Source organism: Mirounga angustirostris, unplaced genomic scaffold, assembly GCF_029215605.1.
Source record: "Mirounga angustirostris isolate CCGP_5_RB_7025 unplaced genomic scaffold, mMirAng1.0.hap1 SCAF_15, whole genome shotgun sequence".
Lineage (NCBI taxonomy): Eukaryota > Metazoa > Chordata > Mammalia > Carnivora > Phocidae > Mirounga > Mirounga angustirostris.
In genome coordinates this window covers 44148575-44166013 of record NW_026991723.1, presented here as the reverse complement: position 1 = coordinate 44166013, position 17439 = coordinate 44148575, and the positions used below count along the sequence as shown (strand labels likewise).

The window sequence follows — 17439 nt, the reverse complement described above, 5'->3', positions numbered from 1 at the left end:
TACATCGCAAACATATTAACTACTAACTTTCTCTCTTCTTACTAACTCTCCACCCAATTGATAAATTGACACCAGAAATCAAACCTCTTTATTATCCCTATTTTAAAGACTTGCCTGGATGAAATCTGACTGAGCTCGCACTGCCATGCCTTTCAGGAGCTTGCCTGAACTTTCAACAAAATTACAGCTATATACCATATGATCCAGCAATTGCACTACTGGGTATTTACCCCAAAGATACAAAAGTAGGGATCCAAAAGGGTACGTGCACCCTGATGTTTATAGCAGCAATGTGCACAATAGCCAAACTGTGGAAAGAGCCAAGATGTCCATCGACAGATGAACGGATAAAGAAGATGTGGTATGTATATACAATAGAATATTATGCAGCCATCAAAAGGAATGAGATCTTGCCATTTGCAACGACGTGGATGAACTGGAGGGTATTATGTTGAGCGAAATAAGTCAAACAGAGAAAGACATGCATCATATGACCTCACTGATATAAGGAATTCTTAATCACAGGAAACAAACTGAGGGTTGCTGGAATGGGGGGTGGGGTGGGAGGGATGGGGTGACTTGGGTGATAGACACTGGGGAGGGTATGTGCTCTGGTAAGCGCTGTGAATTGTGCAAGACTGTTGAATCTCAGATCTGTACCTCTGAAACAAATAATGCAATATATGTTAAGAAAAAAAAAAAAAAGAAGAAGAAGAATATAGCAGGAGGTGAAGAATGAAGGGGGGAAATCGGAGTGGGAGAGAAACCATGAGAGACGATGGACTCTGAAAAACAAACAGGGTTCTGGAGGGGAGGGGGGTGGGAGGATGGGTTGGCCTGGTGGTGGGTATTGAGGAGGGCACATTCTGCATGGAGCACTGGGTGTTATGCACAAACAATGAATCATGGAACACTATATGTAAAACTAATGATGTAATGTAGGGAATTAACATAAGAATAAAAAAAATTTACAGCTATAATAATGAAGAAATAAATTTGCCCAGAGTTTACTTGAAACCTTTAATCTTACCTAGGTAATTCCGAAGCTCTAAGTAAATGAAAATCGATACCTCCAAATACACACAGACACACAGACACATAGACACACACACACACACACACAACACATATGCACATACAAATACTTTCCAGGGACAACCAAGGTAGAGGCAATTTTGGATCTAATACCAAAGGGACACACATATTCAAGAACTTTCAGCCTTTCAAATTCAGCTGAGACTCAAAGAAAGTAAAAATATTCCAGCCCTCTTTTCCTTAACACAAACTACAACATTTGTAGTTTCAACTGAAATTAAACCTCAACTTTCAAATCTGTCATCCTGTATAAACTCTAGAAAAAGTAACACTGAATGATTGAGAGGGCAGGACTATACAAAAGCTATTTACACAGAGACACTAAAAAAAGGAGCCGGCACTTACTTGGCACAAACCACTGATGCACATATCCAAAGATTCTGTGTAGCAACGGGTCCCATCTAAGACTTTAGGTGCTAGTTCCACAACTAGGGTTGTTCCTTTGGCCTGGCATTTGAGTGAACATGGGTTGTCGGGGTCATTAGACACAGGGAGCCATTCATAAAACTGGCCATGGTGCTTGACATCATTGTGAGCGGAGCATTGCTGAGCCCGGAAGTCGCCTGCTTCTGGTGGGCAGTCCTGGAGAAGAGAGGTGGGAGGGACACACAGGTGAAAAGGGCAGCCCAAACAGAAAACAGTGTGTGCAGTATGTGGTCTGTCAAAGTTTTAGAAAACAACACATATGTCCTGGCTGTTACAGATGGACACTCCCATATCATCTGAGAGGTCATATGATTCTTTGGCCTTGAAAAACATAAAGCTTCGAGAAAGTAATCACCTGGAAATATATTTTTGGATTTAAGCTAAATGGAGAAGTAATCAACTTGAGATCGACCTGATGGATATTGGTCGGGAAAGTTGTCACCCTGAAATCTATTTTCTGAAAGATGTTGATTGATCCATGGATCCCCCCACAATGAAATACCATTTCAATTTCCTGGTAACTTCAGCAGAACTTACTGAAGTCAGAGGGCTAGTCAAAAAACATGTCTGTTGCTTTCAGTTCTAATAATGAGAGCTAAGACAATATTGTGGCAGTTTGCAGCACAAAGTTGTGATAATTTCATTCAAACCTTTTTTGTGGAGTTTATAAGTTTTTCTAAAACTTAGGCTGCAGAGTATCTAGAATTAAATATGGGGAAGAAAGAAAGAGAAAAGAGCATTTATATCTGAATTTCCTTAGCTTACGGCAACACAGCAGAGTGGAAAGGTTTGGATTTCTCAGATGGGAGCAAGGCTACGATACAGTGGGTCTCTCTGAGACTAGGTTTCCTTTTGTTTAAACAGAAGCAATAATACTAAGCCCTCAAGGTCACTGTGAGAATTTCAGGGGCTTATGTCAGCCAAATACTGGCACAAGGAAGACAGTGCATGGTAGCTATTACTATGATTATTCAATGAAGCCACTGAAGAGAAAAAGCTGGAGAATTATGAGATCCTCTGAATTTGAATTTTAAATCACATTGGCAGAGACCAGTGGAAAATAAGAATGTTTTAAATGTATATCTTATAGAGGGCATTTTAAAATTAAGACTATAACTCATGGCTATTATCTAAAACACGATACATTTTAGTGAAAGCAAATGATATTCAACTTTAAAAAGGCAAGAATCACCTATCCCTCGGAAAGGCTTATGGATATATTTATTTCATTCTCCATGTGTTCAGATTAGGATTTAGTATGGAAGATTATAGAATATCCATTTGTTGGGGGCGCCTGCATGGCTCAATTAAGCATCTGCCTTCAGCCTTCAGGTCATGACCCCAGGGTCCTGGGATAGAGCCCCGCTTTGGGCTTCCTGCTCAGCGGGTCTGCTTCTTCCTCCTCCTCTGTCCCTCCCCCATGCTGGTGCTTTCTCTTTTTCTCTTTCTCAGATAAATAAATAAAATCTAAAAAAAAAAAAAAAAAAAGGATATCCATTTGTTGAAAGGCTTTTACTATAATTTTTAAAAATCTCAAATAGGGGTTTGCATGTGGCCTTTAGCAGGTCTTGGTTACCACATCATCATTTTTGAGGATTCTTCTTATACAAAGTTTCTTTCTCTGAAATCTCTTTACATTTAAAGAAGCATTGTGAGACTAGCATTACTCTATTTCATAAAATGGAATTCCTGACTCTTTTTTCAAACTTCAGTGGTACTCTTAAGTAGCATATAAGGTTTTAATATTTTGAGCAGCATAAATTCTTTCTAGGCAAGATGGTGGATAAACACTTAAGCACTTATTTAAGATGAACACAAAATAGCTTAAAATGCTATATGAAATCTCAAAGGTATTTTACTTATAGTATTATATATGTTCTTGGAGTGAATAAAACATAGTATTAAAGAAAAAATAATTTATATAATATATAAAATTTGCTAATTTTTGCTGTTTCACTTAACATATAAGTGCCATATATATACCAAAAATATATAGGTATAGACACATAGGTACCCAATGAAACTTAAGTGATTTCAAATATTGTCTGAGAAAAGTATAAAGTATAAAATCATTACTTATTAATTTTGTAAATGATAGGCTACAATTTAAAAAATTTTTAAGTTCTATCAATTAATAAGCATGTTATACTTTGTCTCTTGTCTTTGTTCCTTGTGAGAAATAAAACAAAAACCACACCCTACAAAACTATGCTATGAAACACAAAACAGGTAAGTTGTATGACTGTAACACAAATTGTCTGAACTTAAATGTTTTAATGCTAGCTCCTTTCAGACCATGTGTTCCAAAATAAAAGCAAAAACGGATTTTAACAGTCACTCTTCATGGGCTCACGTTAAAAACAAGACCACAACTTGTTTACAAATCCTACCAGTCTTTGCTTAGACCTCACTCACTAGCTTCTGTCCTGAGATAACCCTATGACTGAACATTGCCCCCCAGTCTACACATCCTCTTCCTAAACTTCCCCCATTTGAGATACAACAGAGACTGTTAATGAAACCTGCTCTCTATGATCAACGAGATTCCCTGGTGGCCACTGCATGTGAGCTCCCATAGCAGAACTGATAGTTTAGTTAATAATGTTTATTTTATTTTATTTTTATTTATTTACTTTTTGAGAGTGAGAGAGCACGAGTGGGGGAGGGACAGAGGGAGAGAGAATCTCAAGCAGACTCCCTGCTGAGTGCAGAACCCAACAGGGGACTTGATCTCATGACCCTGAGATCATGACCTGAGCTGAATTCAAGAGTCGAACGCTCGACTGAGCCACCCAGGTGTCCCTTATTAATTATGTTTAAATTAAGTGTTTTCAGTTGCATAATATCTGCCATCCCAAGAATCACTTGATTTCTCAGCAGTACAAAAGAAATATTGAGGTGGGCTCAAGAAATCACACTGTTGGGGAAATTGTTTAGAATGGTCACAAGCCCTTCTCATAATTAACCTTTACCTCTTTTTTCTAAAAATGAATCAGCTGTAAGGGAATTACAGGGTCAGGCTGAATCATCTCTGCATTAAAGTAATGAGGGTAATATATAATTAAGAGACCCCTTAGTATGAACCAGAGATAATTTTCTGCATTTATCCAATTCCGAGAAGAGTGTCAGTTATGTTTTTAAATTGATGTTACCTCATCTGCAGTCTCTTAGGGTCCCTTCTATTCAACCAAATGTGTTGAGTCTTCCCATCTTTACTAAATAAATAAGACTCAAAGGCATTCAAAGTTAAAATAAGTAAAAAGTTAAAATATTAACACTTTTAGGTTTTCTTTTCTGTGATGAAAACAGTAAACAGAGAATCAAGGAGCAGACTGATGTTCCTATTCTCAACTCACCTGTATCTAATCGCTGCAAGTGTATCTGTTGGAGGTTTTGTGAACTTTCACAACTGGAGAAATGTCTCTAAGACTAATAATGCTTGGGAATACCTTTACTCACTTTTATCATTACTGTCTTTTCTTCCACCCATATTTCTGTAGGGGTGGGAAAATACATTTTGCTAAATTGAGAATGTACTTAAAACCTGGAATTGAGAGTTGGAAACTGGAACTTGAACCTTTTTAACGTTTTAGTTTATTTGTACTTGGCAAAATGCAACTTCCTGTTTTAAGAAAAAGGACTTAAGAGGACTTATAAAACAGGTTCAGAAAGATTCTTGGATATCAAATAGCTCTTACAAAATAACATTTTGATGATTTAAGTGTAAATGAATCAGAAACATATGAATCAAATTTCCCTTGAAATACACATGTTTAAAAATTAAGGGAAGGAGGATTTGGCAAAAGCTTCTTTGTTGAACCCAAAACATCTCAAGCATAGTTCAAGACCCTCATTGAACCCCTGATATATCTGGGATCACCCAGCTGCAGGAGTGAAAACTCAAGCAAGGTCATCATAGCTTCTTGTCCCACCAGGATGATCATAATAATTGCAACAGAACAGCTCTCATTTGCATAGAGATTCACCATGTACAAAGTTTTTAATTATAATTTGGTTCATGAGACCACTATCCTTCCTAATCCTCCTAGAAATCAGATTTAGAAACTGATGCCCTAATTGCTTTGAAAAATATTTCGTATCTTATCCTGGGCATCACCTTCAAAATATTAGCTTCTGGAGAGATGCCTTATGATACCACATGTCATCAGTTCTGCCCACGAGACGTGGTTTTCCTTAGGTTATACTGAATGTAGAATGTACTGGATATATACAATGTGATTTTGGTTCTCATAAAATCTTAGTGGTAGGAATCATGAGTTTTCAGTGGGGATAATTAAAACGAAGAAGAAAACAAATGAATTATTTATGTATTTATGCACTGAATTATTTATATATTTATGCACTGAACCTCCCTCATAGGTAGTAATGATGAAAACAATTAAGATTATTGAAAAGTCTAGTGGCTATTTGAACTAAACACATCCCTCACCAAGAACCTGGCAAAAAACATGGTGTAGGAAGGATGCATTGGATTAAAGGTCCCCAACTTCCAGCCTCTCTTATGTCTCTAGAAACACCATCAAGTAGAAATGGAGCAAGAAAGAGCAATCTAACACTTTCCCTGGCCTTCTATTCTCAACTAACTGTAATATGCCTGTGGATTGACAACTCTGTGTCAGGTTACTGACTTAGGACTTCCTCACTCTGAAAAAAAAATGTATTCTATTTAAAATAGTCAGATGATCCCATGAATTACTGTATTTAGCCATTAATACAATATAATAGTTTTTCTCTCCAATTTTTAAGCACTCGATCTGAACGGCAACAGAATTTTCTTTAAAAGCACAGAAATAAAATCTGACTTTTTATTTGCTCCCATTATAATTCATAAAGTCCGTGGAGTTCTGCCATATATGAATCCAATTCAAAACACTTTTGGGTTAATCAACTAGCCAGTGGGAAAGATAAGATGGATCCCAGATGTCCCCTGATGCTGAGAGGTGGATCAGATTACATTGTGGGATAAAAGAGTGTTAGGCTTTCCAGAGTTTACTCACTGGGTGAAATGTAAAAGATGATATCTCAGCAGCGAAGGTGGGAGCATCTGAAAGGCCTTTAAAATGGTTTTGAAAAAAATATACAGAAAATAGATTCGGGGTCAGGAGAAGCATGCCTTTTTCTTTATTTTCTCTCTTCTTAAAGAAGACATTTTCTTTCCAGAGGGACATCTCTCTGCTTTACCTCTGTCATTCAGTGGTTGGCTTTTTCTGCTAATTTTTGCTGTTTCACTTAACATATTATATGAGTGCCATATTCTGATTCTATGGTTTTATTTACAGAGTCACTATTAATACCTGATACTATCAAGAAAACACCAGAAAGTGTATTTAGGTGGCCACATGAACTGTAGTAATGGAATAAATCTATGCTTCCCACTCTACTTCCCTATCTTGCAACTGTTCTTCTGAATTTTTTATCTCCCCTTCGTCCTGCCCTAACCACTCATTCTTCATAAATGTTACCATGCAAGAAAACAGAGTTGCTTAGTAAGGCATTCGCTCTATTTGCTGGCAATTTGGCATTGCTACTTCATGATAAAAACATATAGAAATTTATCAACTACTTGATGACTTTAGAAAACCTTACTAGTTCTGAGTTTTATCCTCAGAATATTAGGAATCCTCAATGTAGTGATGGTAAAAGAGAAAAAGGTTACAAGTTTCCTTCACAATAAATGGATAGAGGCTCTGGAAAATATACCCCTAAAGCTCTCAAATCTTTTAGCACACTGAAGTAGATGGCAGGCTGCCTCATTTATATATTTTTGTCTCCATTACTTGGCTTTCTGCTTCTTTTATTCAAAATTAAGGTGATCATGGTATCTCCCCTGCCAGGTAAGTATGGAGAGAGCCCAAACGTCCATTGACTGATGAATGGATAAAGAAGAAGTGGTGTGTATACACACACACACACACTGGAATATTACTCAGCCATCAATAAGAATGAAATCTTGCCACTTGCAATGACGTGGATGGAGCTGGAGGGTATTATGCTAAGTGAAATAAGTCAGAGAAAGACAAATACAATATGACCTCACTCATATGTAGAATTTAAGAAAGAAAACAGATGAACATATGGGAAGGGGGAAAAGAAAACAGGGAGAGAGGGAAACAAGCCATAAGTGACTCTTTATGATAGAGAACAAACTGAGGGTTGATGGAGGGAGGTTGGTGGGGGATGAGCTAGATGGATGATGGGTATTAAAGAGGGCACTTATTGTGATGAGCACTGGGTATTGTATGTAAGTGATGAATCACTGAGTTCTACTCCAGAAACCAATATTGCACTGTGTCTTAACTAACAAAATTTAAATAAAATAAAATATAAAAAAATAAAATTATAAAGATAATATAAAAAAAGAACCCAAAGTTAAGGTGAAACCACTAAACAGCAAATATCCACTGACACAACCCATCTAATATCGTATTTAATTCTCAGAAACATAGCCAATGTTTCAATTTCTATTTCCAACTCAGCCTCCTCTCCTGAACTTCAGACTTTGATATACAAGGGCTTCCTCCCCATCTGGATGTCTGAGACATCACAACTCATCATGTCTAAACCTGAACCCCCCGATCCTTTCCCTCTCCCTGGATCTGTTCCCTCCCCAGATCCTTCCCAGTCACAGTCAACTCCATCCTTTTCAAGCAGTGGTTCTCAAACTTGAGGATGTATCAGAGTCACCTGGAAGGCTTGTGAAAAATACAAGATTGCTGAGGCCCCACCCTCCAGAGTTTCTGATTCAGTAGGTCTGGGGTGAGGTCCAAGAATATGCATTTCTGACAAGTTCCCTGACGATTCTAACGCTGCTAGTTTGGTGACCACACTTTATGAACCACTGCCTTAGAGTCATCCTTGACTCCCACATCTAATCCATTGGGAAAGATTGGTTTTATAGGCAAAGTATGTAGAATCTGACCACAACCTCCTCTGAGCCACCATTAGGTCACCTGCATTATTGCCATAGTCTCCTAACCGATCATCTGTTTTCTGCCCTTGCTCTCTGAGAGACTTTTGTCACTGCAGCAGCCAGAATGAGCTTATGAAAGCATAAAGCAAATTGTATAAACTTCCTGCTACCACTTTGCAATGGCTCCCCACTTCACTCAGATAAAGACCCAAATCTTCATCTCAGCTGGAGGTAAAAATCTGGCCCCATCACCTCCTATTATCTCCATTATTCACACGGGATTCCCAGCTCTCTCTTGAACACTACAGCAATGCTCTTACCTTAGGACACAAGCTTTATCTAGTCTCTCTGCCTGGAATTCTCTTTGCTCAGATTCCAAGTAGCTAATTACCTCACCTCCATCAAGTTTTTGCTCAAAAATCACCTTCTCAAAAAGACCTACCCTGAGTACTCTCTGTAAAATTGCAATATCCATTCCCACTACTGATTCCTCTTGATCCTCTAAACTTTCCCTTTTCCCCCAACACACTTATTCACCTTCAAGTATACCATATAATTTACTCCTTTATCATGCTCATTTTTACTTGTCTGTCTCCTTCCACTAAAGCATAAGTTCCAGGAGGATGGGAATCTTTCACTGGCTTGCTCTTATATACTAGTACTCAAGTATTTGTTAAAAGAATGGTGACTAACACATTAAATAAATGAAACGGAGGTGCTATTTTTCATTGTAGAAAACTCCAATTCTATTTTCTCAAATTTTGCAGGAAATCTATATCTTGATAGCTTTCTCATTGATGGGACATCGAAATTTCCTTTCTTTAAAATACAGATATACAAGAATACTTGTACATTTTGGACAACTAGGAAAAGTGAGTAGGGATTCTTGCCTGCTTTCTGAATAGGCAGATTAATATTTCCTCCTCCACATAAACAAATTTAACAGGGTAATATTAAGAAACATAAATTGTGCTGAAATTATTTATTATTCCATAAATAGCCAGACATTTGTAAAGTTTATACAGCACTCTGTGTTATATGCATACACTATAAAGTGCTAATGTTAAGGTATCAAGCTTTATCTCAAAAATTGTGGCCACCTGCTTATAGTAACATCAACATCATCATCAAAAGCATTTATTTGTAAAAGACTGTTAGCAGCTACATAAAATGAAATTAAACAGACATCCCTGCCCTGTCTAGACAGTCTATATGGAGACAATTCTATTATATTTCAAGAGCATAGTATTTAAATCTCTAACACATCATTGTGAATGCAAAGAACAGAAAATGGGGTCCATTCTAGAGGGTGGTGCTATAGTAGGTAGAGGCCATTCTTGGCTCATTCTTCCTCCTTTTTGAAAATGCCAACAGGCTTCCCTGGGACACTACATTTTCATATACAAGATATATTTAAAAGTCCTTGTTTTTGTTCTCTTTCTTCCTGGTGTAAAAGATTTGCAGATTTTCTTTATTCTCCTTCCAAACTGTCAACACGTTTGGAAAATAACATCATTAAGGGAAATAAGTCCCCACAAAAATTAATCATTAACCATTTTAATGCCTTACTCTGGATCAAGTTTATGCTCAATAAAAGAACATCTTTACAGATTTGTGACCCCATAAAATAATATGGAACTCTCTAGTTTATTCAAGCTTTGGGTGTGCCCTACTCTGTGCCTACTAAGTGAACACTGGTTACAGGTATATTAAACAGCTCTAAACCATTCCAGTGTGTTATTCAGGTCCAGACATAAGAGGTTAAAAATGTATGACATAATAAATCATTAACCACACCCTACTTACTCGATTAGAGCTTGTTATCTGAAAACAAATGCTTTGCCCGGCTAGTTTTTAATGACTCCAGGCATCTGAGGGCTGATCGAAGTAAAAACATTTAAAACATTTAGTTTTAAAAGTTCTTTTTTTTTTTTTTCCCTTTGGGTAGCTTTTATTTCAGTGCTTTTATTTTTTCTCCTTTGAACAATGCAGACTCTTGGAATCCAATTCCCCAGAGGTATTTGTAGGACTGGTTGTAGTTTGTCAATGTTAGACTCTTAAATTCTCTCAATTTTGAAAATATTCATTCCTTGAGGCCTTTTATTATTTTTAGTTCCTTTCTTTGAATTAACTCCAATTTCGCAGTATCTTTTCTTATATCAGCATTTCTCCCTTTTTACTATTTTTTATAGTTTAAAATTAATGTTTTCCCCTCCCCTTCCAAATTAGCATATTGAAGTGGTCATTTGTAATCTTTTTTGGGACATGGCATACAATTTCATTTTATAAGCACACAATTACATAGTTTTTTTTGGTTGTTGTTGTTTTCAGACTGCATTTACCAAAATATTTGTGGCGGAGAGTCAGATTAGAGGAAAGATTAGTATAAGGGGAACATTTTAGCAGGTGAATACTTAAGCTGTTACTACTGCATAATAATTTCGCTGTGTTTCTATTTATTGGGAAAGGGTAAGAAAGCTTGACATATTACAAAGGAGCAAATATGAAGACTGAAATTGTCTTCTGGAACATGTGGTGCTTATGCCAGTCACTTGAAAGAAAAATGGAAAAGGACACTGTCTAGAGCAATTCAAAGATAAATACCATGTTAGATAATGGAGAGGAGACCCCAGCATTCTCGCTTCACCTTCTCTCCATCACAGTCTATCACAAACCACCCGATGTGGCCTGCAAGCTTACTTCATTTTGGCTGCCACTGAATCCTGATAGCTGTCTGTTTTCCTGACACTGTATCTAATCAATGCTCCTTTTTGGAGGCAGGTGATATAGTACTGTGAATGACCTGAAATAATCCCTCGGCACTCTTGGGGTAAGGACCTAGAAGTTGTTTGCTATCTTTTCCCAGTTCCCTTTCTAAATTTCCTTCCTTTTCCCCTTTCTTTTCTTCCTAGGGGCCTAGGATCTACATGCGTCACTAATCATATCTCTGCCTTTTCTCCCCTCCGAGACTCCTTTTTGTCCTGCCCAGGAGGACAACAGGTCCCTCACCTGGGACCTTTAATGTTTCTTTAGCCAGCTTCCAGTTAACAGCTGTCTATTGGACCTTTGGGTGCCATTTTCAGAACCAGTGAAAGGAGTCAGCTCCTCAACAAAAGGGAAAGGTCTATCCCTGCCTAGGGTCTCAAGATTTACCCTGGTCGAAAGGTAGCTGGTACTGTCCTATGGTAGCTTTGTGGGCAAATGGAACATAAATGGGTTAGTATAAGTTTGAATCCATATGGGCATGTGGTAAGTACTCAACATATGTATGGTATTGCTATTATTCCAATACCATGGAGGGAGGAGTGATTTCATGAGCTACACAGCTTAGGGGGACATCAGAGGGACCTCAGACTGGGCTTTTTTCATCCAGGTTTGCCTTCCCCATTGCCTCGCTGCCTCTAGAACTACTTTATTTAGTTGTTTAAACATTATTTTAATTAAAGTGACTTATCTCAATGCCTTAACATATGAATCTAATCAAACAATATAATGTGCCAAATGTACTGGGTCATAAGTTTAATGGATGACAACACTCAACTTTGTTCCTATGTGCTCATACTTCTTAGTTTGTTGATCTTGGACCATGGACATATTTTAAGAAACCAAAAAGGAATTAGAGAAATATATTTTCTGACCCCTAAAACCCAGTGTTTGCAGGTTTCCTTTGAAACTTAAAGCATGGCCTCTGAGCTCCAGCCTCATCATGAAGAACATGTTGCTCCAAAGTTGATTTTCCTGTCCTCTGCCTGTAAACATTCTATTTCCTCAGTGGGCAGCAGGAGGCAAAAGTAAAGAGGGATGCAACTGGATTCAACTTATCTAGAGTCGGCTTTGGATGAATAGTAATGCTTTCTACTTACTCCCAATAACTGTTAATTACATATGTTCAAAAAACAGAGACACTTGCCAAATACCAGGCTATGGGGACAAGTCAGATATGCTCCCTGTCTTTGTGATGCTTACCATTTAAAGGAGGAGCATAGGTATTGAGGCCATATATCAAGGTATAGGATTACAGGGCAAGTGGCAGATAATTCGAAATTAGAAGATAACTTTTGGACAGAGACGACCTCTCTTCCTATTTTGTTTCCCTTTAAGCCTGAATCTGGACAAGGTGGTGAAGGAAAGAGCCATGAGGCACACTGTCAGTATTACTGAGAGCTGTTTCAACCTGTTTTTCCTGTTCAGTGTGGTGTGGCAATGTGACAAATACCTCAGCAGGTTTCTGCAGGAGCTGACCATGCTTTGCTGTTCTAGAGGCTCAGTTCTCCAGACTTCTCTCCAACCTCCCCACACTTTACATTAGAATATCTGCCATTCCCTCAATGCTGAGTTCCTCTGGCTGATTTTATCCAATATGGCTTCCATATTCGCTGGGCTGATTCCTTAAAGCTTAGGTATCACTTCCTGGTCATCTTCTCTGACAATTCCCTATCCTCAGCCTGTGCAAGGCAACTCCCTCCGAGATGCCATAGCACCCTGTACTTACTTTTATCCTTGGACTTACCACCCTGTATTCTATTCTTGGTTTACTAAGGGCCTACAGTAAGCCTGGCACAAACTTCATGCCAGGTAAGTATCTGTTACTTAATCCAATCAAGGATTGGATGAAGGGACTTCTAGATACAACAACATGTAGGACTGGATTCTTTGAGGAAGCTTCCTACTACAGAACACCTAAAAACACTACAATTCATAAAAATGAAATAAAATGGACAGATGAGTTGGCAAGTTTTACTCAGAAACAAATGGAATGAGAAAGCACGAATCCAGAGAGGAAATTGAAGGGTATCCTAAAGGGATCTGCTGGTTTCCTGGTGGTTTAGACCTTTCCATTTTCATAGCCCCTAAGAGCAAATTACAGGGGATAACATCTATGGATGGCAAGTTGCAGAAGAGGATCAAGATCCCCCTCCTAATGCCAAGACCCTAAGACAAAACCCTCAGAGAAGACTAGGAAAAGGGGGGAAAAACCCACTCCGTTTCTACAAAAGGCCCAACTATGGAGATAGTAAGGAGATTAGTGGTTTCTTGGTTATGAAGAAGGGAGTGAAAGATAGTGCATGAGGTTTTTCCTGCACTATAACTTCTCTGTATGATACAATGGTGGACATATGAAACTGTCCATCTGTCCAAACCCATAGAATATACAACACCAAGATGGAGCCATAATGTAAGCTATGGACTTTGGGTGATTATATGTTAATGTAGGTCAATTGATTTAATAAGTGCTAAATAAATAAATAAATAAATAGTAATAAATGCATCCCCACTCCAGTGGGGGATGTTGATAGTCGGGAAGGCTGTGCTTGTGGTGGGCATAGGCACATGGGAAGTCTCTGTAGTTTCTGCTTAATTTTGCTGTGAACCTAAAACTTCTGTGAAGAACAGAGTTTATTTAAAAAAATAAAATGGGATGACATCAACAAAATAAAAGCACTCAGCTTCACAGAGAAAAACTATAAGGAAATTTGCCAGTGAGCAATGGGGCAAAAATCTCCTCTGGAATTCCTAATAACAGGACTCAGGAGAATTTGGGACACAATTCACACAAAGTGGACAGTGAAGAACTTTGTTTAAAGTGGTCTTGATTCATGCTGATCACCACCCCATCCCAACATTATCTCCCCCAAAAGCAAATGTAAGTTCTCTCAGAAAGTACACACACTAACTCAGGCTATAAGGAAAGCAGTCTTAAATTCCAATAATCGTGAAAGCACATAGAAATATCACAAAACATATGAGGAAACAAGGTGGCATGGAAAGGAGACAGTGGAAATAAGGAAACACAAAGAATTTATATAGGAAAATTATCAGACACATAGTACAAAATAAAATTAAAATGCTTAGGAAAATTCTTAAAAAGAATGTTAAAAAGTAATGTAGGCAAATGAAATATACAGAAAGGCTTTAGAAACGTAATAGATGGGGAGACATACCATGAGAGACTCTTGACTCTGGGAAACAAACAGGGTTGAGAAAGGTGAGGTGGGTGGGGGATGGGGTAACCGGGTGATGGGCATTAAGGAGGGCATTAGGCAGTAAAATGGAAGGAAGAGTTGAAGAAATTACAGAAGACACAATACAGAGAAGCAAAGATATAGAAAACATGAGAAAATTATTTTCAAGAGTTTTCTTGGAAAAATAATTAAAAATAATTAAAGATACAAGTCCCACACCAGAAAGTCCAATGAAAATCAAACAGGATAAATAAGTGATCTGTTCCTACACAGATCATAGCTAACTGCAGAATGCCAGTAATAAAGATAAAATCATAAAAGAAGTAACAGAAAAGACAAAGGAATAACAATTAGAATGACAGTTTCTCAACAGCAACAGTGGGAATTAGAAGTCAATGTACACCTCTTCAAAGTGTTAAGAGAACATAATTATTTTCACAGTAAAAGTAATAAGAGAACTAAATATAGATATTTTACACAAACAACAAGAAAACTAAGAGCACTTATTTCTATTGAACCCTCACTGAAAGAGCTTCTAAGGATGTACTCCAGACAGAAAAAAATGAGCCTTGAATATCTAGGATTTAAGAAAGAATAGGGATCAAAGAAAATGGAATATTTCAAGTATAGCTAAATAAACATTGACTATATAAAGTTTCTAATCTGTGGGGTTAATAAAGATGAGCTGACTATATAAAGCATTGACTATATAAAACATCTAATCTGTGGGGTTAATAAAAATAGAGCCCAAACACTTGACAACAAAGGCATAGAAGTTTGCAGGAGGGTAATTAGAGTTAAAATGTTTTAAAAGACTTGAATTGTTTGATGGGCTGGTATAGATACTACTTAACTTTAGCCTTTCAGTATGCATAGTGATTTAAAGTAACCACTGAAAGAATAGCAATGGATTTATAACTTTAAAACCAATGGAAGGGGAGCAAGATGGCGGAGGAGTAGGAGACCTGGATTTCATCTCCTCTCAGGAATTCAGCTGGATAGGGATCAAACCATTCTGAACACCTACAAACAACAGGAGATCGAAGAAAAGAATAGCAACAACTCTCTCATCAGAAAAGTGACCACTTTCTGGAAGGTAGGACATGCGGAGAAGTGAATCCGAGGCAATATTCGAGAGGATAGACGGCGGGGGAGGGGACTCCGTCGGCCGCTTCTGGCAAGTGATAGAGCCACGGAGCACAAAATTGGAACATTTAGAGGTCAGCTCCGCTGAGGGACGTCACTCCAGTGGCTAAGCGCGGGGTGGAACCCTAATGGGACAGTGTGGTCTCAGGACCCTCGGGGTCACAGAAAGACTGGGGGTGCCTGAATGAGGCAGAGCTCCCAGGGATCAGAGCGGGGACGTTGGCTGCAGAGACGGAGCCAAGGAGTAGGCTCTCAGCCCCGGGTTGCCATAAACCATGATGCGCGGCACAGTCAGGCCACTTCTCCTCCAGCAGGGACCCAACAAGCGGCAGATCCAGAGAGACTCCCCTTCCTCCCCCGGGAAGAGCAGTACGGGAGCACACTGCAGGGATCTGCTGGGTTTGGAGACTCCACACGGGGTCAGGTGCCAGAGATAGAAACGCTCGGTCACAGGCTGGGTGAGCATGGAATGCGGCCAGAGACCCGGGAGACGGGAGTGACTGACTGCTTTTCTCTGGGGGCGCACTGAGGAGGGGGGGCCCCGAGTTCTCGGCTCCTCTGGAGAAGAGATTGGGAGGCCACCATCTTCACTGTCCTCCTCCAGAGCTGGACGGAAAGCTTGCAGGGAACAAAAGCTCTGGAGAGCAAACCCGAGCAGATTACTTAGCCTGGACCGGGCAAGGGCGGGGCAATTCCGCTTCCAGCAAAGACATTTGGGAACCACAGCAACAAGCCCCTCCCCCAGAAGATCAGCAAGAACAGCCAGCCAAGACCAAGTTTACCGATCAATGAGAACGGCAGAACTCCAGAGCTAAGAGAATACCGCACATAGAATCCATGGCTTTTTTACCATGATTCTGTAGTCTTTCAAAGTTAATTTTTTTTTAACTGTCTTTTATTTTTTTTATTTTTCTTTTTCCCTTTTTCAACCAACATCTTATCAATCCCTTTTTTAAAAAAGCATTTTTATTTTTCATTTTTAGAGTCATATTCTGTCCCTTCATGGTAGTTACCTGTATTTTTGGCACATATATATAAGTTGTTCTCTCTTTAAAATTTTGAGATAGTTTCTTCTAACAGATTAAAATATACCCTAAATCTCTAGTGTGTGGTTTTTTTCCTACTCTCCTGCCTGATCACATTCTCTCCCCTTTTTTTCTTTTTAAATCCTCTTCTTTCTTTTTTCAAACAACTTCTTATCAATTCCTTTTATAAAATTTTTTATAATTTTCATCTTTACAGTCATATTCCATCACTTCATCATATCAACCCTTATTTTTGTACATATATAAGTTTTTCTTTCTTTAAAATTTTGGGAGGAACTTTCTTTAACAGACCAAAATACACCCCAAATCTAGTGTGTGGCATTGATCTATGTACCAGCCTGATCATATTTGATCATATTCTGTTTTTTGTTTTGTTTTTTCTGTTTTTGTTTGTTTTTATCTTTATCTTTTTCTTTTCTTTTTCTTTTTTCTCTCTTTCCCTTTCTTTTCCCCCTGCTTCAGGTCTTTTCTGATTTGTTTAGAGTATATTTTCTGGGGACATTGTTACCCTGTTAGCATTTTGTTCTCTCATTAATCTATTCTCCTCTGGAAAAAATGACAAGACAGAAGAAATCACCTCAACAAAAAGAACAAGAGGCAGTACTGACTGCCAGGGACCTACCCAATATGGACATTAGTACGATATCGGAACTAGAGTTCAGAATCATCACTTTAAAGATACTAGCTGGGCTTGAAAAAAGCATGGAAGTTGTTAGAGAAACCCTTTCCAGAGAAATAAAAGAACTAAAATCGAACCAAGTAGAAATCAAAAAGGTTATTAACGAGGTGCAATAAAAAGGCAGAAGAGAGAATTAGTGATATAGAAGACCAA

At 38.4% G+C, this 17439-nt stretch overlaps 1 protein-coding gene across 2 annotated transcripts in view; it reads right to left on the bottom strand.

Moving 5' to 3' along the window:
- The window catches only part of ADAMTSL1 (ADAMTS like 1), a 939419-nt gene that overhangs the window by 297601 nt on the left and 624379 nt on the right, over positions 1-17439 (bottom strand). For both annotated transcript variants that reach the window (XM_064579938.1, XM_064579939.1), the window contains one exon: positions 1441-1677. In XM_064579938.1, the coding sequence (XP_064436008.1) occupies positions 1441-1677 (237 nt within the window). The remainder of the gene's footprint in view (positions 1-1440; positions 1678-17439) is intronic.